Source organism: Zonotrichia leucophrys, chromosome 8 (assembly GCF_028769735.1).
Source record: "Zonotrichia leucophrys gambelii isolate GWCS_2022_RI chromosome 8, RI_Zleu_2.0, whole genome shotgun sequence".
Lineage (NCBI taxonomy): Eukaryota > Metazoa > Chordata > Aves > Passeriformes > Passerellidae > Zonotrichia > Zonotrichia leucophrys.
Window position 1 is genome coordinate 5,119,646 of NC_088178.1, and position 22,649 is coordinate 5,142,294.

General features: G+C 43.4%; 2 protein-coding genes across 3 annotated transcripts in view; one reads left to right on the plus strand and one right to left on the minus strand.

Moving 5' to 3' along the window:
- Nucleotides 1–233: 233 nt before the first annotated feature.
- On the minus strand, nt 234–8,402 carry LOC135451183 (uncharacterized). The gene is made up of 5 exons (XM_064720129.1): nt 7,682–8,402; nt 7,544–7,572; nt 7,033–7,113; nt 3,325–6,525; nt 234–2,925 (listed from the first exon to the last, which is right to left on the minus strand). Exons 1-4 carry the CDS (start codon nt 8,400–8,402, stop codon nt 6,349–6,351), a joined length of 1,008 nt encoding a protein of 335 aa, XP_064576199.1. The 3' UTR covers nt 234–2,925; nt 3,325–6,348.
- Nucleotides 8,403–8,457: 55 nt separating this feature from the next.
- The window catches only part of BRINP3 (BMP/retinoic acid inducible neural specific 3), a 196,530-nt gene continuing 182,338 nt past the window's right edge, over nt 8,458–22,649 (plus strand). The window contains exon 1 of one of the 2 annotated variants that reach the window (XM_064719490.1): nt 8,458–8,777. The gene's annotated coding sequence lies outside the window, so the exon portion shown is untranslated. Of the gene's footprint in view, nt 8,778–11,558; nt 11,909–22,649 lie in introns of those variants that run through there. The other variant, XM_064719491.1, reaches the window with a different exon arrangement.

A 22,649-nucleotide genomic window follows, 5' to 3' on the forward strand; every position in this document is an offset into this window, starting at 1 on the left:
CTAGGTTCAAGTTCAATTCAGACTCTAAGAGTGCTCAGTTGTCTAAAAAGAGCAAATGCCAACATGTATGCTCACCGTATAATATATACATAATGCCAATTATATACTGACAATTATATAATTATATATATATTATATGCTATATATAATTTTCTATATTCTATGTGTAATATAGAAAATATATGTATTATATAGAATACCTTATATATTCTATATTAATATATAATGCCAATTATAGACTTACATACAACTAATTGCCCAATAACTTCCAGGTTGAGAAGACCTTCCATTTCCTCTAGACTGTCCAAGTAGTTCTCAGTGAGAATATTTCCCGAGGGTTGTGCTGTTGTTATCCTTATAGGGTTTTTTTTACTCTGTCATTTAAAGTGTACACCTAATAGGGACATTGACATTATCCCATGTTAATACACTTTGGCAGTGGTACATTTCATGTCTTTATCTGATAAAAAAACAAGCAAGAGATTGGATGTCTGGTTTCTTAATGTTCTACTAGGAACAAGACAGTGTTCTGCTGTGTCAGAGTTATGCCACAAAGTGAATGTTATTTCTAGGGTTCAGCAAAATCAACACAGCTAACTTGAAACTGAGCTTATGTCTTTTTGAACCAGGTTCTGAGATTTCATTTACTTTCTCTCCAACCTCATTTGAAGAAATGCAACTGAAACATGGCTCTGGCATTTTGCAACACTTCAAAAGAATAAATTCCTGCTGGCATGTGATTTGCTGAAAACACATGCTAAAGCCACGGAGCCATCCTCATCTGCTGAAGTTTTAAATGTATGCTTACAAGCCAGAGTGCTTCACAAAATCCATGTGGCCTTTGTGCTCTGCTGCTCTGACAAATGGAGAACATAATCAAATAAATGATGGAAGAGGAAGTTTTGGCTTTGTTTATTTTTTTTTACTGCCTCCTTTCTATTGTGACTGAGAAGAGAAGCTGATATCTCCCTGCTCTACTCCCCAGCAGCTGGGAGAAATGTCAAAAGGGTGATGGCTGTTGACAAGACACTTACCTGTTGTGTGCCACAATGACTTAACCCAGACTGCTGCAAGACAAGAACTGTGAAAAGCAAACAAACAAACAAACAAACAAAAAAAACCAAAAACACCCCACACAATTTTATACACATAACACTTATTTTTCATATTGTTATGTTTGGGTTGAAAATTAGGTAAATGGAGTTCATCCATACAAATTCTTCATGCTTTCTCTATCTCATTAACTCCATAGCCTAGGCAAATGAGAAATGCTTGTAAAATTGCTGTATTTTACGTGCAGGCTAGAGACTGGAAATGCATGGAACAGAATGTTCAAGAAACTGTATTGTTCTTGTTCAGTGTCATTAGTGGCCATGTAGTTTGATTCTTACGAGTTAATGACACATAATAACAAAGGTTATTTTCAAAACTTACTGCAGATCTTTTGCTCAGCTCGTTTCTGTGGGAGATAACCAGATTTATTGAGATAATGCAGCAGATGTTATTCAGGGAATGACTATCAAATGGAACCAATATCTGTAAAATAATCTATTTTCTAAATGCAAGTTGCATTCTCTACAAGTTTTTCTTCACAGCACAGCCACTTTGCAAAACTCTGCCTTTCTATTTTGCAATTCCTTGACTCTGCAAAGAATCATCTGAACTTTACTTGACTCCACCACCCTTCCAAACACTCATTTTTTTCTGAATGTGGGTCTTGTTCTTTTATGAGTGCCACAGAAAATTAATTGAGGGGTCTTCTATTAATTGCAGCTCTTTTTCTGTCCTACACCATGAATTCAAATGCATTTCAGATCCAAACTGAATAGGAAGAGGCTTTTTGTGTTAATACCTTGCCTGGTCTGGAAGGGACTCCTTTCTGACTATCAGCACCAATGGTAGGATTTTTTTCTAGCTCTGTGTGTCAATACTGAGGTCACATGGGGCTAAAATGCAACAGGAGGTGCATGACTCCTTTATTTAAACACAAGCACACTAAAATTACACCTCAATTCCTCTACAAATCTGCAGAGGTCAGTGCTCCTCACACTGCTTGTAAAGTCAGCACTTGTGGCAGAGGGGCCTCCATTCTCTTTCCATCATATCAACTACAGAAATACAGATTATACTACTTTCATAGGCCTTCTCAGTAACTGAATATATTTTTCTAAAGAAAAACAGGCACAGGAATCTCCACCACAACACTTCAACATGATTTCAAATGCATCCGCTCCTTTACCTTTTTCTCTACAAACATTTCTTGAAATTAACAGAGACTCTTGTGTGATTAAGTCCAGTTAGGTGGAAGAAATACCTGAATACATCAGAAGATATTTTAAAAATGGCAAACCCATCTTTTTCCCTGCATAGCTATTGGTCATTGAAACATTGGCAAGATATGTCTGAACTCAAAAAAGTAGTAATAGAGTGAGGAATGTATTGCAGCACATTGCTGTTGTCATTGTCTCATGGATTTGAAGATAACTCCTTTCCTGCTGACCTTTTCAGCTTTAATATCAAGGTTGGGAGCACTTTGAAGTGCTGATTTTCCCTCTCACACTGTGTGACAGCAGACATCCTTTGCCTTATATCCCTCAAGGATTAACAAGCGTAAACCAAGCCTGTCCCAGGACAGCCATGAAGAGAACCTCACATGGCACAGATGACAGCAGCTGGGAAGGTTCAACAGAATAAATCTTAAATCTTAATCTTTCAAGAATAGGGCTCAGGAAGCTGGCAGGCCCTACAGAAGTTTGTGCTTCCACATCTCAGGTGCTTTTGTGTTCCTCCTAGACATATCTGTCTGGCTATGTCTGCTGAGTTCAGCTTACAGGTCTTGCAATTAACACCTTCTAGTGGAGAAATACCACTTCTTCTAAGAGGTTATTCTCTCTAGGAAACTGGTGTTTCAATGACAGCAAGAGCCTGGAAAAAAAACCAGCATTTAAGTTTGTCCCCTGCTGCCAAAAGGACAGGGCAAGTGAATAAGCAAGCATGTTTTAGATCTTTGATATTTTGGGGGAAAAATAAAAAAAAATATACAGTATTTTTTCTGTGGGCAAAATGTTGGGAGGTCCTAAAATATTGGGAGATCCTAAAAATGGGTTCATTTTTCTGTGGGTGAAATGTTGGGAGACCCTAAAATACTCTCCTCTCTATTATATTTGTGTCCTCCCCAGACAATGGAAGGAAGGAATGATGAATCTGATTCCATGTTCTCAGAAGGCTAATTAATAATTTTATGATATTAATATTAAAGAATACTATACTATATTATATTAAAGAATACTATACTATACTAAAGAACACAGAAAGGATACTTACTCAATGCCAAAAAGATAATAATGAAAACTCCTGACTCTCTCCAGAGTCTTGACACAGCTTGGCACTTGTTGGCCGAAGAGTCAAAACAACTCACAGCAGAATCCAATGAAACAATCACCTGTGGGTAAACAATCTCCAAACACATTCCACATGAGCGAAACACAGGAGAAACAAATCAGATGATTATTGTTTTCCTTCTTCTCAGCTTTCCAGGAGAAAAATCCTGGATGAAGGGATTTTTCAGAAAATGTGCATGCGACACCTCTGCAAGGGAGGAAAAACTCAGTGGGCATAATTTTATCAAGTGAATCATATCTCTGTTAATGCAAGGTGCCCACTGAGCTGCTCTATCCAGCTAGCAAGGTCTGGCTTCTTCCTGTGAAGCAGGACTGCAGCACATGGAGCTGCTGCTCTGGAAGGTAAATGTTGAAAATAACACATCCTCCTCCCTAATCCCCCACCCCCACTTAACTTTTGTGCCTGAATGCTCTGGACTGCCCATTTGGTCAGTCTGGGGCAGCTGGCGTGGCTGTGCTCTCTCCCTGCCCCTCCATGGCAGGGAATGTTGAGAGACAGAGTGGAGCTGTGCCAGCCCTGCCCAGCAGCAGCCAAGGCTGATGTGTTATCTGCTCCTTCCAGCTCCCAGGGCAAAGCACAGCACCGAGGGATGCTCTGGCAGCATGAACCCTGCCTGATATGAGTAGAAAAGCTGCCAATTTTTTTTAAAGGTTGCAGAGTTCACAGGCTGGGCCAGTGTCTGCCAGGGTGGAGCTCTAACTGTTTGTTGTTGTAATCACCTGTCGTTTTCGTTAACTACCTGTCCTTGATGGTTCAGAATTCCCCCCTTTTGTCCAGTGACACCCTGCTGCTTCCTGGAGGATGGCACCCAAGGACGGTGAAGAGGAGGGGACATCGGGGTACATGCAAATGACATCGGAACCAGCATGCAACAGGAGAAGCCCCTCACCAAACGTAGCCAAAACCCCCTATAAACAACGAGACAGCACAAAATTGACAAATCAAAGTGATGTGAGGAACAGAATCTAGTTTCCGCTACGACCTTTTTTACTCTTCACCCTAACCTAAAAGATGTCAGCTAGAGGACAGAGGACCTCAAATGTTAAAGTGAAAAATTGGGGAATGTCTTTATACTCTCGTGAGGACCGAGCCCCCAGCTCCGCTCACAGACCAGTGGACGAAGCTGCACTCTTCCTCCTCCTCCGAGTCACTCCTGGGAGCAGTGGCAGCGTGAGCCCAGACCAGTCGGTTCTCCTCACCCGAGCTGATCACTTTTAATAAAGGCATTAAAAGGAGAGAGGTCGCCTGCCCGTGTTTATTTCACAGCCCAGCCAGACCCACTGCACCAAGGGAGCAGAAGCATCTCCTCTGTGACCAGGTGTCTCTGGGATATTCTAAATATGGCGCATTTGTTTCTCTAATGAGCAACTACAGGCCTTGTTTAGATATGCAGGGCAATTGATGGGTGCAAACAGAAGCTAGAAATGAAACTCATGAATATGTGAAGCATTGCTTCCCAAGCAAAATATGAATGCTGGACACAGGCAATTAAGCACTCCCTGTGTTTTCTGGATAAGTATGCAAATTTGACATTCAAATCAGACTTCTAAAAAAAAATTTCACCTCAGTTAAAGCACTAAGAACATAAGCAGTCCAAAGCTTAAGTCTTTTTGCTCCAACTTTAATTGCTTGCCATAATTTCTGTTAAGGGCAAGGCACTTTAGTAGGTTATCATTCTGCTCCTCCCAACTGTTTCAAAAGTCAAGTGTGGTTTCCCCTGACACATCACACAGTGGATGGAATTTTTAGATGGAGAATTTACAGCAGAGTAGCATGCAGGGAATTCATTAAAGCTGGGAGAAGGAAGTCACTGCAAGAAGGTGACAGTATTGTTTGCATAATAGGTTTGCCTGTTGCAAACTAAGACTAGCTACAGAGCTGCGTTAATAAATTACATTTTTTGGTAGTTAAAGAGAAGCATTTAGCAGGTTCTGGAAGAAAGAGAACCAAGTAGTCGATCATATGAAGTAGACAAAAAAAAAAAAAGTTATGGGATAAGCTGTTAAAATGTGTTTATACAGATATACACTGCTGTTAAATGCAGATTTACAGGACAAAGGACTCTAATGACCTCTAATTCAGTGGTCAAAAAAGGCTTTTGGGAAGAGGGAATTTGATGTGCCACTTCTCCCTCACACGAATCTTCTGCAGACAGGGTCCCAATCTGGAGTTAGCATTTTTGGTGGGGATCTAAGTTTCTGCCTCTTTCAGTACAGTTTGTTCCATTATTTGTGACTTCAGTACTCTGCCCTAAAATGAGATTTTATAATATCATATTTTAAGGCCACAGGTTATTAACACCACTGAACAAAAGGCATCATAATCCTCCACAACCCTTTAACTCTGCTTCAGAATGATTTTAAGGGCTCAAATCAAACTGTGGGGCAATTAGCTCTTGGAGCTGACCACAGGGAAAGATCTGTGTTGCAATTCCAAAGTAACTTTTTTAGCCTTTTGGTAATGGACACAATCATTTCTGAGCAGCCTGTTCTAGTGGAATGGGTAAAGGGGCTGCAATTAGATGATCTTTAAGGTCCCTTCCCATAATTCTGTGATTCTATGAAGTGAAAATAATTGCAGAATATTCTTTTTCAATTTAAAGTGGAAAAGAACCAGAAGAGTTGATGCTACCTGAGGAAACCAAGGTGTCCTGCTCTGTAGGTGAAAGAAGGTGGCAGGGAGGGAAAGAGAGCACAGTGAAATAAAGAGCAGGCTATGTCCACTGCACCTCTGGATGGTATGGAATAGAGACTCCACCTTATTGTGAAGTGTCTGAGCCAGGGACTAATGAAGTCAATCTCTTTCATTGGGAGGGTGAGGTAGGTCAGACTCAAAACCCTCCTTGGCTGATTTAAGCTCCCTTTGGTGTGAAGGAGCTGCAAAGCAAGTTCAGCCTAGGACATCACTAGAGAGCAGAAGAAACCTGAAGGAAAGAGCAGAAAGGCATTAGCATAGCAGCAAATCTCTTTTTGTACATTTTGTGGGTTCCTCTGTCACACACATGCGATGGAAAGGTCCGATGGACATTGCAGTACCGAACTCTGCCGCTCTGGTGCTGCTGCCCGTGGGCTCCCCGGCGCTGTTGATCCATCCCAGGCACACACTACGTCTCTCCTTTGTTTTCTGCAAGATTTTATCAGTCTTAGAAAACGGACAGTACCCTTACTGAATGCCTTGAATCCCAAATCTATTTGACAGTCACTGCAGGCTTGATGTGCAGCGGTCTTTGTTAAGGAAAGCACAATATTTACATAAACAGGTTGACCTTTTAAACCTCATTTTGTCAGGAGGAGCTGAAGGGGAGGAGATAAGGGGAGAGAAAGGGGCAGAGGAGCCTTTGCTACCTGTTGCTGTAAGAGAAATCATATCCTGAGGCAAAGAGACCTTTTGTTTTTATAACTGCATAAAGAATCGTATCTATATCTACATATCTAACAGCCACTACACTTGAAATGTACACTGAATTATTCTCTTTACAAACCATATAATCCTTCCTTCACTCCTTTTCTTATATCTTCGCTAAAGAAAAAAAAATCAATAAAGCCCCAAGCAGCGTAAATCATTGCTAAGATCAGCTCACTCCACGATTCTTTAGCATAAGAGTGATGAGATATGCTGACAGGAACAAACCAATGCGATGCCAGAGGAATCTTGGGTTCCTGCGGTTTCCGACTTTTCCCCAGCAGATTCTGGAAACCTCAACCTGCCAGGCTGGCAAACAGACACGAAAGCTTCACACTGGTGCTTATAGAGACAATAGAAAGAAGACAAAAAGCTTCTTAATAAAAACCCAGAATTGCCATCTCATTTAAAGACCGCACAGAGCGCCGCAGACGAGTGCTGCTGTAACTCTCCATATTGCCTGGCACATACATCACATAATCTCATGGTTACTGCGCTCATTGATCCTGCTGAGCGTGAGCTGCACCCATCCCCTGCTGCCCTGCAGGGATGCCAGAGCTCCGTGCACGCTTTCCTGACACGGACTGCCTTTCACTTTACCCGTGCTCAGCTCTCAGCCCCACTATACCCAGGGAAAAGCATTTTTATTAGCCATGAACGCATGTCTGTTCACAGCAGAAAAGGGACCAGGAGAGGGGGGTACATACGTCAAGCTCCATAAATGCTGGACCCCACACACCTCAAAATTCCGCACGCATTCCGGAGCCACTATGTGAGGAAAAAGGTGATTTTTCCAACGAGCCATGTCATTATTTCCATATCGAGAGCCCGCAAGCATCGAGAAGCGGGGGAAATGGAAAGGAGATGCTTCGCTTACCCCGGGCAGGAGAGGGGCTCGGGTGATGAGCGAGGGAATTTCCGCCCATCCCCTCTCCCCGCAGCACGGTCGCTCCCAAAATCCGCTTCCCTGTTCGGGGATCTCCACATCCCTTCCGAGCGAGAGCGGCGCAGGGCGGGCAGCAAGGCTGCGGAAAATACGAAATAAAAAGATGAGAAACAAAGGGCTGGCCGAGGGTGGGGGGCAGGTATGTTCTTACCCGGTCGGAATCGCCGCCGTGGCTCGCTGGATTGCGGGCGCAGGAGGAGGAGGAGGAGGAGGAGGAGAGGCTGGTGCTGCGCCACCCGCAGCCTGCAGGAGCTGCCCCCGAGCCGAGCCCTGTCCCCGGGAGCTGCCCCCTAGCCGAGCGCTGTCCCCGCCGTGCCCCGCGTCGGGAGCTGCCCTCGAGCCGAGCCCTGATCCCAGGAGCTGCCCCCGAGCCGAACCCCGTCCCCGCCGTGCCCCGAACCAGGAGCTGCCCCGGCTCCCCCCAGCTCGGTCCCGGCTCCCCGCGCCCCCTCCGCCTCGAGGGGAGCGTCATCCCCCGGCCGCGGCTGCCGGGATGAGCCCCCGGCGCCGTCCAACACTCCGGGCTGGTTCCAGCCTCCCGATCCTCGGTGCGGTCTTGTCTGGGTTCCACCTGCGTGGGCAAAGCCCCTCTCCTCCTACCTGCGGCTGAGATCCCACAATTTGTTATTCTTTCCTCGAGAATCGCTTCCATCACCACCACCAAAAAAAAAAAAAAAAAAAAAAAACCCTAAAAAAAAAAAATCCAACCTCACATCTACCCCAGCGAATCCCATCCCTCTTCGCAAGTCCTCTTGCTATTCGGGTTTGCTTCCCTCTCTCCTCCTCCTTCTCCCCTCCCTCTTTCCCCCGTTTCGGGTTTGGAGCCTCTCTCTGCCCTACACACACACACACAGACAGGCACGCACGGTGTAAATGGGTTGTCACACACGCAGAACCGCTGCTGGTTCCCAAAGTCCCCCCAGCCTGCTCAGCCCTCCTCTAGCCTGAAGCCGCAGATCATGGACTATATGCTTGGAGCCGGGATGCGTTTTATTCACAGCCGCTTCGCCTCCTGCAATTTCACCCGGTGAGTAGGTTTGATTTCGCGTTCAGGTGGCTTGCTTCCAACAGGAGGGACCCCAAAAACAGCAGGGAGAAATAAAAAGAAAAAATAAATTAAGAAAAGTTTTGCTTCCCCTTGTTCCCCAACGGGCGGGCTCCACTTTCTAAACTCGAAGGAATTAGGAAGCACCAGTTTTCTGCTCACGTTCATTCCCAGCCACCGCGCTCGGCGCTGATTGCAGCGCGCACCGCAGCACCGCTTCCAGAGTCACCGTTCCGCTGCTTATTCATCACATTTTATTCATGTTTCCATCAGGCACGGTACCTGCTCCATTCCCCGGTTAACCCCTGCAGACGTGGGCGCTGGGAGGGCTCAGTGTGCCGAGGGAAGGAAAGGACAGGATTGCTGCTGGCTGAGACAGCCGGGAGCATCCTGGGGAATGTCTGGGAACCTGCGGGGGGAGATCAGCTGGAAAAGTTCATTGCTCTCCCTCATCCCCTGAAGAACTTGCACAGGATTGGGGGTGGGGAAGGATTCTTCAGGAGGCATAAGAAAGGATTTCCAGATCTCCAGCCCTGTCGCATGTGCTGAGAGGGGGTAGTGGCCAGGCAGGGGGGGCCGGGCAGCAGCGGGGTCGGCGGCCGGGGCTTCTGTCCTGCTGCTGCCAGGACTTCTGTCCAGCCTCTGCAGCCCCTCGCTCCTTGCCCTTTCCTCACTTCTCAATCCCACTGCACCTTATTTCATTTATCACTATTTTCTGGCATACCTGTATTTTTTGCTGGCCAAAAATTGGCTCCTGAGGAGCGCAGGGAAATGTACGCCCACCTATATGTACCTGAAGTATAGATGGTAGAGTTCTTGAATCAAGTAAGGGCTACTTTGAGAGAAAAAGAGAGAACAAACAAGGGAAATAAACACATTACATTAAAAAAAAAAAAAAAAGGACAAGTGCCCTCAGAGTGCTATTTGTGGTTGATACTTCCAGGATTTCAGTGTGTCTAATTAGCGGCAGAGATCCTCCCACGGTCAATAGCAGAAGGCAGGGAGGAAACATGCTATGTCTGGGCTCCGTGTAACTCTGTCATTTGGGTGCAGGATAAGTGTGTGCGTGTGTGTCTGTGTGTGAGCGGTCATGTCTCCAAAGCAGAACCTGCAGAGATCACCAGGAAGGTGCTCGAGGCTTGCAGGCAGGTAGAGATGCCAGGGAGAAATAACAAGATCTGAATTTATTGCCTGGTGGCATGCAGAAGACGGGAAAGACCAATTCAATGCCAGAGTGTGCTCCCCCCTTGTTCTTCCCTCCACCCTCCTCTCCCCGCCCTGCTGCCTCCTGCTTCGGCCGCCAGATTGCTGGCTGCTGTCTGGAAAGGAGTAGTGAAAAAGCCCTTCAAGCATGGGATCCAAAATTCACCCTTCCTCCAGCCCCTCTCTTCTCCCACCATGCCTACTTATCTCCTTCCAGCTCAGCATCCTTCTCCAGGAGACTCCAGCAGGTTTTTCCCATTCCTGCTGACTTGCACCTCTATCCCCACCTCCTCTTCCTGCCCCGGACCTTTCCATAACTGAGGCGATGAACCAAATCCCAAACATTTCCCCTGAATTCCCCGCCTCTGGCGCCGCTGCTGCCGGGATGCTCCCGCATCAGGCTGCTCAGGAAAGTTTCCGTGCAGTCATATCCCCCTTCCCTCCCTAGGTAGGGAGTGCGTTTCAAAACCTCTACCTGATTTTTAATCTTCCCCCTCCACCCCCCTAAACCTTTAATAAAGAAAGAAAACCCCAAAACAAACCAGCAAGTCCTGAGGGATTTCTGTTATAGTGGGAATAGCTCAGCCAGTGAGCATCGCCGTGCCGTGCTGCTTAAATGTTACCGCTCTGCAGAAGAGATTTATGTGCCCATCAGTGGAATATTTCCCGGGTTTAAGAGCGCTCGATTTTCCCTCTGCTGACGGGGATGGGAGACGGTAAGGCACAGGATGAGGGCAGTGGAGTTGTTTGGCTCGTAGGCACTGTGACGGTGTAAAACGGTGTCTGGGCAGCAAAAATGACACAGGTTGGACCGGGTGGCATTTCTGTACTCAGTGGAAGGCGAGGGGATGCACATCAATCCCTTTGCATACAGCATCAAATAAATCAATGCAATTAACATGGGCTTAATGGACGATTGCAACAAGCGAGAGTCAGGCGTGGTAAACAGAGAATATTCCCACTCCCCTTGATTTCCAGCATTCAGCACCCCCAGCCCAGGGATATCTCCTTCTCACACGGGGCTGGATGACTCAGAAAAAAACCCAGGAATAATGGGCAGCAGCCGGGAGGATTTTGCTTTGCCATAGTTGCTTTTTGTACAGTACCTTGGCGGTGTTGAAATACCTCCCGAGCCCCGCGGCCCATTCCTGACAGAACGCTCCCAAACATCTCTCTTCCCTGCATTTAGATGCCCAGACTCCCTGCTTGCCCGTGTCTGGCTTCACTGCCAATGATTACTCCATCTCCCCTGAAGCTGCGTGGATCTGGGACTCCCTTTTGGCCGGGAGTTCATGTCCCCATTTCCCACACTGGCGGTGGCAGACGGACACCCAGGGAGGTGGCCCTGGCACAGGGAACACCTTTAAGGGTCCAGCCTGCCTCCTCATCCTCCCGGGCTTCATCTGCCCCGCTCCTCCGCGTGTCCTGGGGCAGGTCCCGGGGGAAGGAAGGGCTGGGAGGGTGACACGGCGGAGGTCGGGGAGACCACGCCGGCAGCAGGAGGGGATGCTCCGGCTCTGGAGCCGGGGGTGGCAGCGCCTGTCCCGGCTGCGGGACCCCCGGCTCGCCCCTCCTCATCCTCAGCAGCTAAAGGCAGCTCGTTTTGAGGGGAAAAGAGAAAACACCCCCTTCTCCAGGGAGCGGTGCCGCCAGCCCGTGCGGCAGAGGGAGCAGAGGCTTCACCGCAAAGGGTTAACGCGGGGCTGCGGGGTGCTCCGGGCTGGAGTCCTGTGTGCGCCTCTGAGATGCACCAGCCAATCCTGGAGACAGCAGCGTGAACTAGATGTAGCATGCTGGAAGGAGGGAGGTGAAGAAAATAGGGTGTAAACTGTCAGCGCACACCGCGAGGCGGACCCGCTCCTTGGGCTGCGATTTCTCAGAGACTTAGAGAGCATCATGCATTTAAAAAGGTAAGGGCTTTGTTACCGACAGTCTGTCTCATGATTCACTGCCGGATTCAAGTGCGTTTTCCGTGTGGCTTTCATTTAGTGATAAATTGTGTAGCGCAGAGTGGGGAGAAAGTGGAATGTGGCATGATTTACTGCTCGGGAGCCGTTTGGAAAGGCTACGTCAGCTTCGAGTTGTAATGATTTCATGTAGAGATTGAGCAAGTGAATGCATGTGAAGTGAAGTGAATTCATGACTGGCAGAAAAATGTAATGCATGTGATAAGAGAAGGCTGTTCTGTTGTAGCAGCAAAATCAGTTACGGATCCATATGAAATGAAGGCTAGTGGGAGATAGACCTGATTTTGAGAAAATGTAGAGTAATTCAGATTCATGTATCTGACAAACAAGCCTGTCAGATAAAACCAAAAATAACTTCATTCTTAGAAAAAAACCCCCATGTTTATTAAGTACAACATCACAAAAGAATGCTATAAAAAGGAGTGAAGTCAGAACCTTACAGAGTCTGTATGTGCAGAGATGAGTGACTCTGACACATTAAGTGTACAGAGATAAAGCTAGAGTGGCCCTGCTAACATTTACAGGATATAAGAAATAACTTCAGAGGAGCAATCCATTTAGATATCAGACTTCACAGACTGCTGCCATTGCTCAACCCCTTCCCTACAAGGAGTTACTCATTTTAAATAGGTGCTCTATCAGCTTTACCACAGGACCAGCTTTGGGAACAGAAACATTTGACTGGATCTCTTCCTCTCTGTATCTAAGCATAGCAACAGACCCTCAGTCTCAGATGCTGTTGCAGTGCTAATCAGCAGAGTTCCATCCAGAAACTACCTACAAATTCTTGCCTCCAAGCATTTTTCTCTCTAAGACGTGTATAATTTAAGCAGGGGAGGAATAAAAAAAAGATCTGTGATATTTTCTGTAAGCTGATCCACCTCCAGTGAGAGCAAACCTCCCCAACAGATGCTGAGTTCACAGGAGTTGTGTTTTGGGTGCTTGTTCATGAAATGCTGAAACCCTGTGAGTGAAAACGAGAACTAAGAAACATGAAAACAAGCAGCTGAATGTTTTTACAGAGCTCAGTGCAGGAGGCAGCATTTGTACAACAAGCCAACAAAACAACTTGAGAATATTCAAGTGATGCAATCCTCCTGTCTTATCCTTTCCTATTTTTTCTACTCCTCTCTGAATGCCTTTGTGAAGATTGAATTACAGAAATCAATTCATTGTTTACACCAACGCGTCTAAAAATTTACTTTTTAGTCACATAGATTGCAGTGACTTGTCACTCCTCTCAGTCCCAGACAATGATTTATGGGACTCAAATATTTTTACTTCATTTGTATTAATTCAAAATCATATCTGATTGGGATCAGTCTAAGTAATTTCTTGCTTGAGATGCAACACCCGCTGAAAACAAAAGGAAGATCTTTCTACCAGCAAGCTTGCTTCTTCAGCAGTTTTTGAAAATCTAAATGGAAAATTGGATGATTAAAGTACTTACCTAAGTTTTCCTTAGAAGAAAAAGAGCGGTGGAAGATATTAGGTGATAGTTTCTGGAAACATTATTTTCTGGCTCTCAGGCTTACCTAGCGCAGCTCATTCTTAATCCTCCCAAAACTTCACCTCTCCTCAAAACCAGAAGCAGACATTTTTTTACTCTCCTGAAACACTAGCAACCTCATATGGGAGCAAAATCATCAGAAATACACTTTGACAAACAGAGCCCAAGTGCTCTTTGAGAAAGGTTGCACTGAAGCCACTATCCTGTTAGTAGACTACAGCCAGTCATTTTATGGAAAAGTAATCTAACTTCTTCCTAATCTCATCCTATATCAGTGTAAGAGAACATTTTTAAAAAGTAAATTTGCAGCTACATTCTCTTCATATCGTTGTTTTCCTTTTGCTCAGTATATGTGTGTTCAGTAAGGGCCTGATCTTGGACAATTCAAGGAGATCAGAACATCCCTGTTAACTTCAATAAAAGCAAGATCAATTTCCAAAACACTATTTTGGAACCCAAATGAACTTCAAATTTAGAAGGGGAAAAAGTGAGCATCATGAATTTTCATGCTGCGTACTGAGCAGTGGGAGGCTTTACATATCTTGAGTCAAATATTATTAAAATACTAAAAAATTAAGAATTTGTGACCTGATCTTACATTGACCTAGGCCTCAGTACTTTTTCATCATTGATAAATAAACATTTTTCTGTATGAAGTTAAGGAAGCCCCACTGAGCTGCAGGTAATCAGCACCTTGTGACTGGAGTCATCACCCTGCTGAAAATTGTAGTGTGAATAAATTTGGTCTTCCAGCTTTGAAGTTACTAATTTATATGTACCACAGTTAGTGTGCATACACAAATATGGTTTATACATAGATATAAATATGCATGATATGCACTACATCCCTCCACACCCATGGTCTGTATAATCAGTTTTTGCCCTTGCTCATACCATGGGAATGATTTTTTAGCTCAGTCTCTTTCCTATCCCCCACTGGAAGTCTTCACCTGTTCTGTGTGCCACAAAATAATGCACTGAGGAGTGGGGAGAAGGACACTCTGCCACATCAGAACTTTTCAACTTTAACTAATGAGCCTCTCACAAAGGTCACAGATTTTGTTCCACCTTCAGAAGAAGATTGACCAAGCAATATATATTGTTAGCTAAATTAACACCATTAACTGTAGTGGTTTCTCTTATAATGAGGTGAGATCGTAAGGCTCATGTGTCACATACCTTTACTGTAACAGTTACATTAATGGGGAAAAATTCTGCTGATTTGCAGTAACACCTTCATTGCCACATCCAGCAGCACTGATTAATGAGAAAAGTGGTTTGTAATGCACTTATTATACATTGGCAAGTAAAGGATGTAAATCTGGGGAGTCAGAGCACTGCTCTATACCCTTAATCCCATATTGTTCATGACTCCTGAGAATACTGTAGGGCTACTTTAGCTCTTTCAGTACTTATAAATCTACTAGAAATAACAAAAACACCTGGTTAACTGAACATGGATGACCACACTGGGGTCAAATGGGATTGTTAAAATCCATTATAAATGTTACTTCTTAGCATTTTCTTTTTTCCTTTATTTGAAATCTGTTTCTAAGGAGGCTTACCATCACTGGTGAAAAACACTGCTAAATGCTGAAAAGCAGTATAATGGATGGAGGTGGCCCAAGTGTATATTTTTATTTTACCTAAAACATTATTGATCCCTATTCATTAACAATTTGTTGGACAGAGAGAGCTCATATACGTTACAACAATTTTAATATTGAATAATTCTATATGTTTTGTACTTAATGTGCTGCCCTAAAGGTTAGAACTGTTGTAGTTTAGGGCAGAGATGATACCCACCTCTTTTTCTCCAGAACATGTAGCTGCTCAGCATTCCTTGGGTGAATCCCCTGATTCCTTTAGGTCTGTACCAACGTTTCTAAGGAAGATGCTTGTTTAGGTAAAGCAGCACTGTTTATGCAGGTCAAGACTCATCCTGCTGCCAGTCCCTGGAGACTGTGGATTTATTTCACAGAGAGCCATTAGTTGGTGATGTTCTCTTTTTAAGTCACTGCTCCTGTGGGATGTGAATCTGACTCATTGTCTTAAAAAGTAAAAGCTTTCGTTACTACCTAAGTACCCTTTAAGCTCTCTGTTAGCTTGAGTTTATTAGATTGATTCACATTAGTTGACGACATGGTAGTGGCTTTTTTTATTAAACTACTCTTATTTATAAACCAGCTTAACTTCTTCACGCTTGCTTGTCATGGCCAGGCAAAGTCTAGAACATTTTCCTTGTCCTTCTGGAAAAAAATAGGCTATAAGAAAGAAAACTGATGATCCTCATATTCAGAGAGACTGCAGTGATCTGTAATTCCTCATAAATAGACTTGTGTCTCTCATTCAGCACTGTGCAGGTACTACTGAAAGTTTAAAGCTCCTCAACATGAGCTTAACAAATTTCTACTAAATAAGAATGTGTTTTTCTATGAGCTACAACAAGAAATAGTGACAATTTCATACTTAGGCAGTTTCAGACCGGGTCATATCTAAATTAAAACAGTAGAGAGATTGCAATTCCTGATGCAAACTCAGACTTTCACTCCTTGTATCATGATGTTCATAAGAAACACATCTTTTAGCAGATGGACTTTTTTCCCTCTCTCTAATTTTGCAATTTCTTCTAATCTTGTCAAAAATCAAGTCTTTGAGCTAGATTTATTTAAGCTTTATTTATTTATTTAAGCTTTTAGTCTTGTCAAAAATCTAGCTTTGGCGCTAGATTTATGTGAGATAGCAGGCTGCCCAGTACACATAACATAATTATTACTTGTACAATCAAGCTTTATCCATCCTGAGCTGCAATTAGCCCCAGACTGGTTTGCAGGAGCTTGAATCTTTGCTCAGTCAGCCATAAAGTCCCTACTCTTGCTATAAAAAATTAATAGCTATAACATGAACATTTAAGAGGATCTGGCTACTGCCCATGCAGTGGCTACAGGCTTGGAATGCTGCAGCAAAGGGACTGTGGAAAAATCCTGCAACAGTTTTCAGTAGAATCAGCTCTAGAAAAATGGTCTCTTGAAGCTTCTATGAGTCCTGCCTTGGGAGCTGGCACAACAAATGGTATAAGTTTGTTGTTTTTTTTCCTATTAGAATGAATAGGTTGAAGATGAGGAACCTGAAAGGAGTTTTAACCATCCATTTATATCAGCTGAACACCATGTATGCCATCTGTGAAATCAGCTGTAAAATATGCTGTAAGATCTGGAGCACTTTTGTCTGAAAGACATAATAAAAGGGCAAAATAAAAACATTACCACTCTATTAGATATCGTTGTTAAGAAATAAAATATATAAAATAATCCATTCTTCTAGCAAGGCATCCAGAGAAGTGCATTGAAAGAAAAATTTCATGGCATTAGAACTTTATGGATGTTATTCTTAACTACTCATCTAAGTTGTAACTACTAATTTTCACATGGAGAATAAAATCAGGAAGAGTATAAATCCTTTAGCCTTAGCTAAAATTAGAGGGCTCTCTCCCATACCTGACTCAGAGCCTCTAAACTGAGAAAACCATTCTTAGAAATAAAAGAACCACCAACCACATTACTTGTGGATTAGGTCAGGTAATATCTGAGGGGATGGAAGTACATGAATTAGGTTGGATTTTGTGAATATGTCCCCATTGCAATCAGTACAGTACATTGCTATTTTGGCTGTCTTCTTAAGTCCAGAGAACAGCTATACACCATTATTTTTTCCCTTTGTTATTGTACAAACAATATTAGCACTCCAATAACTTCAAAGAAACTTCTATTTTTGCCTGAGACTGACAAATCCTTTCCTCTCCATCCTTTTTCTGAGCATTTCTTGCAAAATGTCCAGGAACAGAAATTTTAAGCAGCAACAAAAATAGCCAGCCACTCTGTTCATGGAATAATCAACTTCCTTTTTATTTTATAACATTTTTGCCATTCAATAATTTGAAAGCATTCTATAAGCATTGCTTGTTTAGGCTTCATGATAGAAACTGTCATGAAAGAAGGTTAAGGCACTTGGCAAGGTTTATACAGCACAATCAAAGTTGTACTTTGAGGTAGCTCAGCTCCAAGTACTCTCCTTCCTCTCTGTAACCTGAGTCTTCTTCAGCTCCACAATCTGTTGGCGAGCAAAGTTTCCTCCCACTCCATCCCATTTTAGCCCTTCTGTACTACTAATCCGTTATATTTGGATTTTTCCTCGGGCTTCAAAGCCTCTGGAAGCCAAGCTTGGGTGTACAGTGTGTAAATAGCTGCTTGCTCCTGCTCTAGGTAGTGGCAGCTGTAAGAGCCCTGGGTATTGTATTTTCTGGGAATGTCCTGACGAAGGCAGGAATGATGCACCTGCCTCCATGTTCTCAGAAGGCTAATTTATTACTTTATAATACTATATTATATTAAAGAATACTGTATTATACTATACTAAAGAATACAGAAAAGATACTTAGTAAAATGCTAAAAAGATAATAATAAAAACTTGTGACTCTGGAAAGAGTCTCGACACAGCTTGGTGCCAATTGGCCAAAGAGTGAAAACAACTTACACCAGAATCCAATGAAACAATCATCTGTGGGTAAACAATCTCCAAACACATTCCAAAGCAGCAAAACACAGGAGAAGCAAATGAGATAAGAATTGTTTTCCTTTTCTGTGAGGCTTCTCAGCTTCCCTGGAGAAAAATCCTGGAGAAGGGATTTTTTCAGAGAATGTGAATACCACACTTGGGTTTAAAAACTAGTACCAGGATGGATTAAAAGAGGAAAGGGCTGTTTGTTACTCCAGAATGGTTTACTGGATACACCTAATTTACATGTGTCTTAGTATCTTTGTATCCTACTGACACTTAGCTGTCAAATTGGGTCAGAAAACTTGTCTGGGGACTGAGAGTTATGAGTGAAGAGGAGATATGCTGCTGGAATTAGTATGTCATGACTTTACAATGGTCATTTATTACTTAATTTCAGGGGGTAGTTTTCACAAAACCTGAGAAGCAGCTCAATTGCCATTAAAACACACCCAACGAGATTATCAGAGTGGAGAATGCTGGATGATCAGAAATTAAGCATTCATTAAAAAAAAAAATCCAAGATAGAATCAAGGCTTCTAAATATCTGTCTCCTGTTGGGATTTTCTTCCAACTTGAAAGGTCCAGTATGCAAAATTGTATGTCACAGCAATACATGTCAGTCTGTGCTGAGGAAATGCTAGACCAGAACCTCTCCCAAAGCTGTTGTTTTTCTGTAGAGCCACTTCCAAACTTACTCCAAGAGAGCTTGCTCTGATGCCCTTCTAACACTTTTCCTACCATCAGATGCTTTAGCTGAAAATTTTTGGACGATTTGGGAGAATGTTTAGCATAACTTGTGTAATGGAAGAGTGGCTTAAGACTGAAATGTCATGCAGAGTTTTCATGCAGAGGGATTTTGCACATAGGATAGTCCATGTGGACTTGCAAAGATAAAGGTTTCATCCCTACAGACTTCAACCCCAATGGATTTTTATGATTGCAATAGTGCAGTCATCCAGTGTGGAGCAGACTTCAAGCTCAAAGCAGTAGGTTTTCTGTGTCTTGGCACCCTGGATGTTGGTCAGAAATGCAGGGCTTCCAGAAATCAGCTTCATTTCAGCTCCTTGTGTGACAGGTACCTGTTGTCTATCAAGAATTAGGTGCTAGCCCCCATTTAAAGGTGAGGAACTGGAACACAATGAGGACTTGAGTGGATTTTACAAGATCACGTAGTGAAAGGAGAATGGAGAATGGCCTTAAACTGAAAGAGAATAGATTTAGGATTTAGATTGGAAGAAATTCTTCCCTGTGAGGGTGGCACTCGGTGCCCAGAGAAGCTGTGGCTGCTCCTGGAAGTGTCCAAGGCCAGGTTGGATGGGGCTTGGAGCACCCTGGGCTAGTGCAAAGTGTCCCTGCCAATGACAGGGGTGGCACTGCATGATCTTTAAGGCCCTTCCAACCCAAACCATTCTGTGGCTCAATGATTTCTCCCTTTCAATTATTCACCTCCACAGTCCCATCAGCACCACACAAGTTGGGACTGGAGCTCCTGGAGCCCCTGGTCAGCCTGAGGTGGGTGGAGGACCCTGATAAGCCTGGTCAAGGATATTGAGGCTTTTATGTGCTCTCAAAGCTTTGACAGGTAATATCTTCCCCTCAACGAGCTCCTTGTAGAAACAGATTCACTCATTAAGGCAGAAAGACTGCAATGGCATTTTGGGGATGCTGCTTGACATCATCAGCTAAAACACATAAGGATCCATTTGCACAGGAGGATGAACTTAGATTAACAGATTTAAACAGTGCCTGAGGGAATTTATACATCATGATTTGGGCAGCAAAGGAAAAAATCAGGTCTTTTACAAATATCAGACATTGAAGCAATTACCTCTGCACGCCTGGCAGCCAGCAGATACTCATGGGCTGAGGAGGCTGGCACTTGCTGCACTGGGGAGTGACGAAAAACACATGGGGACATCAGCTGAAGGCTCACAGACATTTGCAGGAGTGCAATTCTGCAGGGACAGGGCAAATACCAAGGCAGGCTCTGTGGGCAAGGGCTGTAACACTCAGCAACATTTCAGACAGACCCGAGCACAGCTGCAGAGGTTAGGCTGACATAAATTCTCTCTTTCCATGGAGGCATTTGATGTTTTCTCCACTTCATTTGTTTAAAAAAAATTAAAAATCAGACATCTTATTTGTTCTTTATTTTATCTGTTGAAGACATAGTTACAGGGGCCTTCTCTTTGAGAGGGGAGAAGAAAGCTAAAATCTGGCAGTGCATGAAGCTCTGTTTGAATAAAGAAAAGATGCTGATTTAGGGTGCCTTTAATCAAAACTGATACCGAGAACTGATACGAAGACTTATTCTTAAGCCTGGAATGTAAAACTCTTCTAAGCTTGTCAGACATAGAATTAATTTCTCCTTTCAGACTTTTTTCCAGATGATTGTAGCTCAGAATGACCACCAGAGAACAAGCTGATTCAATCCCCACCCCTGGAAAACCATGTTGACAATATGACTTGTCTACATGGGTGCCTTCTAATTTTTCTGTAGTGTCACACACTGTCCCCTGCAGCTCATGAGGTCAGATTTGATGGGAGGGAGGCCTCACCATCCTCTACCCTGGTCCTTCTGAGCAACCTGGGCCACTTGGCATTGGAAGGAACTGAGCTCTGAGACCCCTTCCAACCCAAAGCTCTGTGACCCTGTGATTCAGTGATTTCAATGGCTCAAAAACCCTGTTTCTTTCTCTGTTCTGGGTCTCTTGCTCCTGCCCCAGACATCTGGGGGGACTTCAAGCAGAGCTCATCTCTGTCCAACAGCTGGCTGCAACCACAGGACTGAGCAGCCCACCTCTGTTCATAGGTCCTTTTGCTGTCCTTCAGGAAATTCAGCTTGGGAGATGCTTTTTTTCTGTGGATTTGAGTACCTTCCTTTGGAGAACAGAACCTGTGTGGTGGCTAAGCCCAGAGCAGTGCACAGCTGAGATGCTTTTTGCTCTCCTCTCTAGCTGATACTGATGGCACACCAGCATTAATCCCAAAATTAGAAAATTCCCAGAAATGTTTTGATAATTTTCAACTAACAAACTAACATAAAGTCAGATGCCAAATTTGCAAAGAAGAAAGTTTAAATTCTTTAGCTATGCCTGTGCTATTCAGCCAAGAAACCAGTAGTCCTAAAACACAAGTAGCTATCCCACCCCATGAGATAAAAGAATTGTGAAAAGCAATAAAAGACAGTAGTATCTGCTCTCCATATTTTAAGCAACTGCTGAAAAATACCCTAAAAAGACATACACTCACACCAAATAACTGTAAAAATCTTGCTTATAGTTTCTATATTTTCAAAATCTTTTGCCAAGCAATCATATCTATGAAGCTTTCCTGTTTCATCTTCCCCAAGAGATTTGAGTACCTTCCTTTGGAGAACAGAACCTGTGTGGTGGCTAAGCCTAGAGCAGAGCACACCTGAGATACTTTGTGCTCTCCTCTCTGGCCCTTTCTGCTCTTTTCTCCCACAGCACACCAGCAGCTTCACAGTTGGGCTGTGTGAGAATTCCACAGGCAGGTTCCTCCTCAGGTCTCATTCACTAAAAATTGTTAGCGTGAGAAAAATGGCTCCTTGAAGGAAGAATAAGAATCCCTGATGATAACACAGGAGGTCCTGTGGTGCTTTGCAAAGGTGGGCAATGTGATCATCACACTTCAGACAGGGAACGGAAAGCAGAGACACATGAAGTGATAAACCCAAGGACTTACAGCAGATAAGAGCAATCTCTGAGACACAGACTATTGCTTTATTCTTTATGTAAAATGTCTTTCCATTTTTCAGTGTCAAAATACCTTTGAAAAAAAAGGTCTGGACTTATCTTGCCTTCTCTGAGTTTCACTGTTTCCCATCTACCTGCAGTAAATAAAATGTTGCTTCTTGCTATTGATTCAAAGTTGTAGCATTCCTGAGAATTTTTTGTAATACCTAGAAAACAAAAGGTTTGCTCCATTCCTGTTTTCCATGATGTGCAATCTAAAAGAAATATGAAGGGTGCTCTGCTACAGCATGTACTGCATTTGATCAAAAGCAGTAACTTTGAAATCCCTAAGGCTTGTAAGTAATGGAGGGATGGAGTAACAAAACCCTCATAAATGGTAAAATTATGACCTTTCTGAAATACAACTGCCTACAAACAGAATTGGATGTATTCCCCACCATCTGTTATCATATTTTTTTCTTGTATGTTTATTTTTAAAGGATATACAAGTAGTATTTAATATTTTGATTAGTTCAAGGAAAGCCAAACCTTGTGTTTTGCATAAAAAAGCACCATCTTAGATGTGTTAATTTTCTAAAATTTTTCTAAATGTTATAGGGAGTTATTTTTTACTTTCCTTTGAAAGGACATATCGGAGAAAAACAGTCTTAAATTTTTATTTCATCATTATGGGAAGTTACAGCCAGGAGAATCCCACTTTGGCACAGAGGATTCTCAATTTTCCATGGAGAGCTGGGATAAATCAGCATTTTCTTGGAGAACCAAATGACTTCAGAGAAACCCTGGTCTTCTGCATTTCCACTGACAAAAGGGGATCTCAGACCAAGGTCTCAGATAAATCTCTCAGATTCCAGGGTAGAGAGAAATATTGAAAAAACCCCAAACCTGATCTTATAAA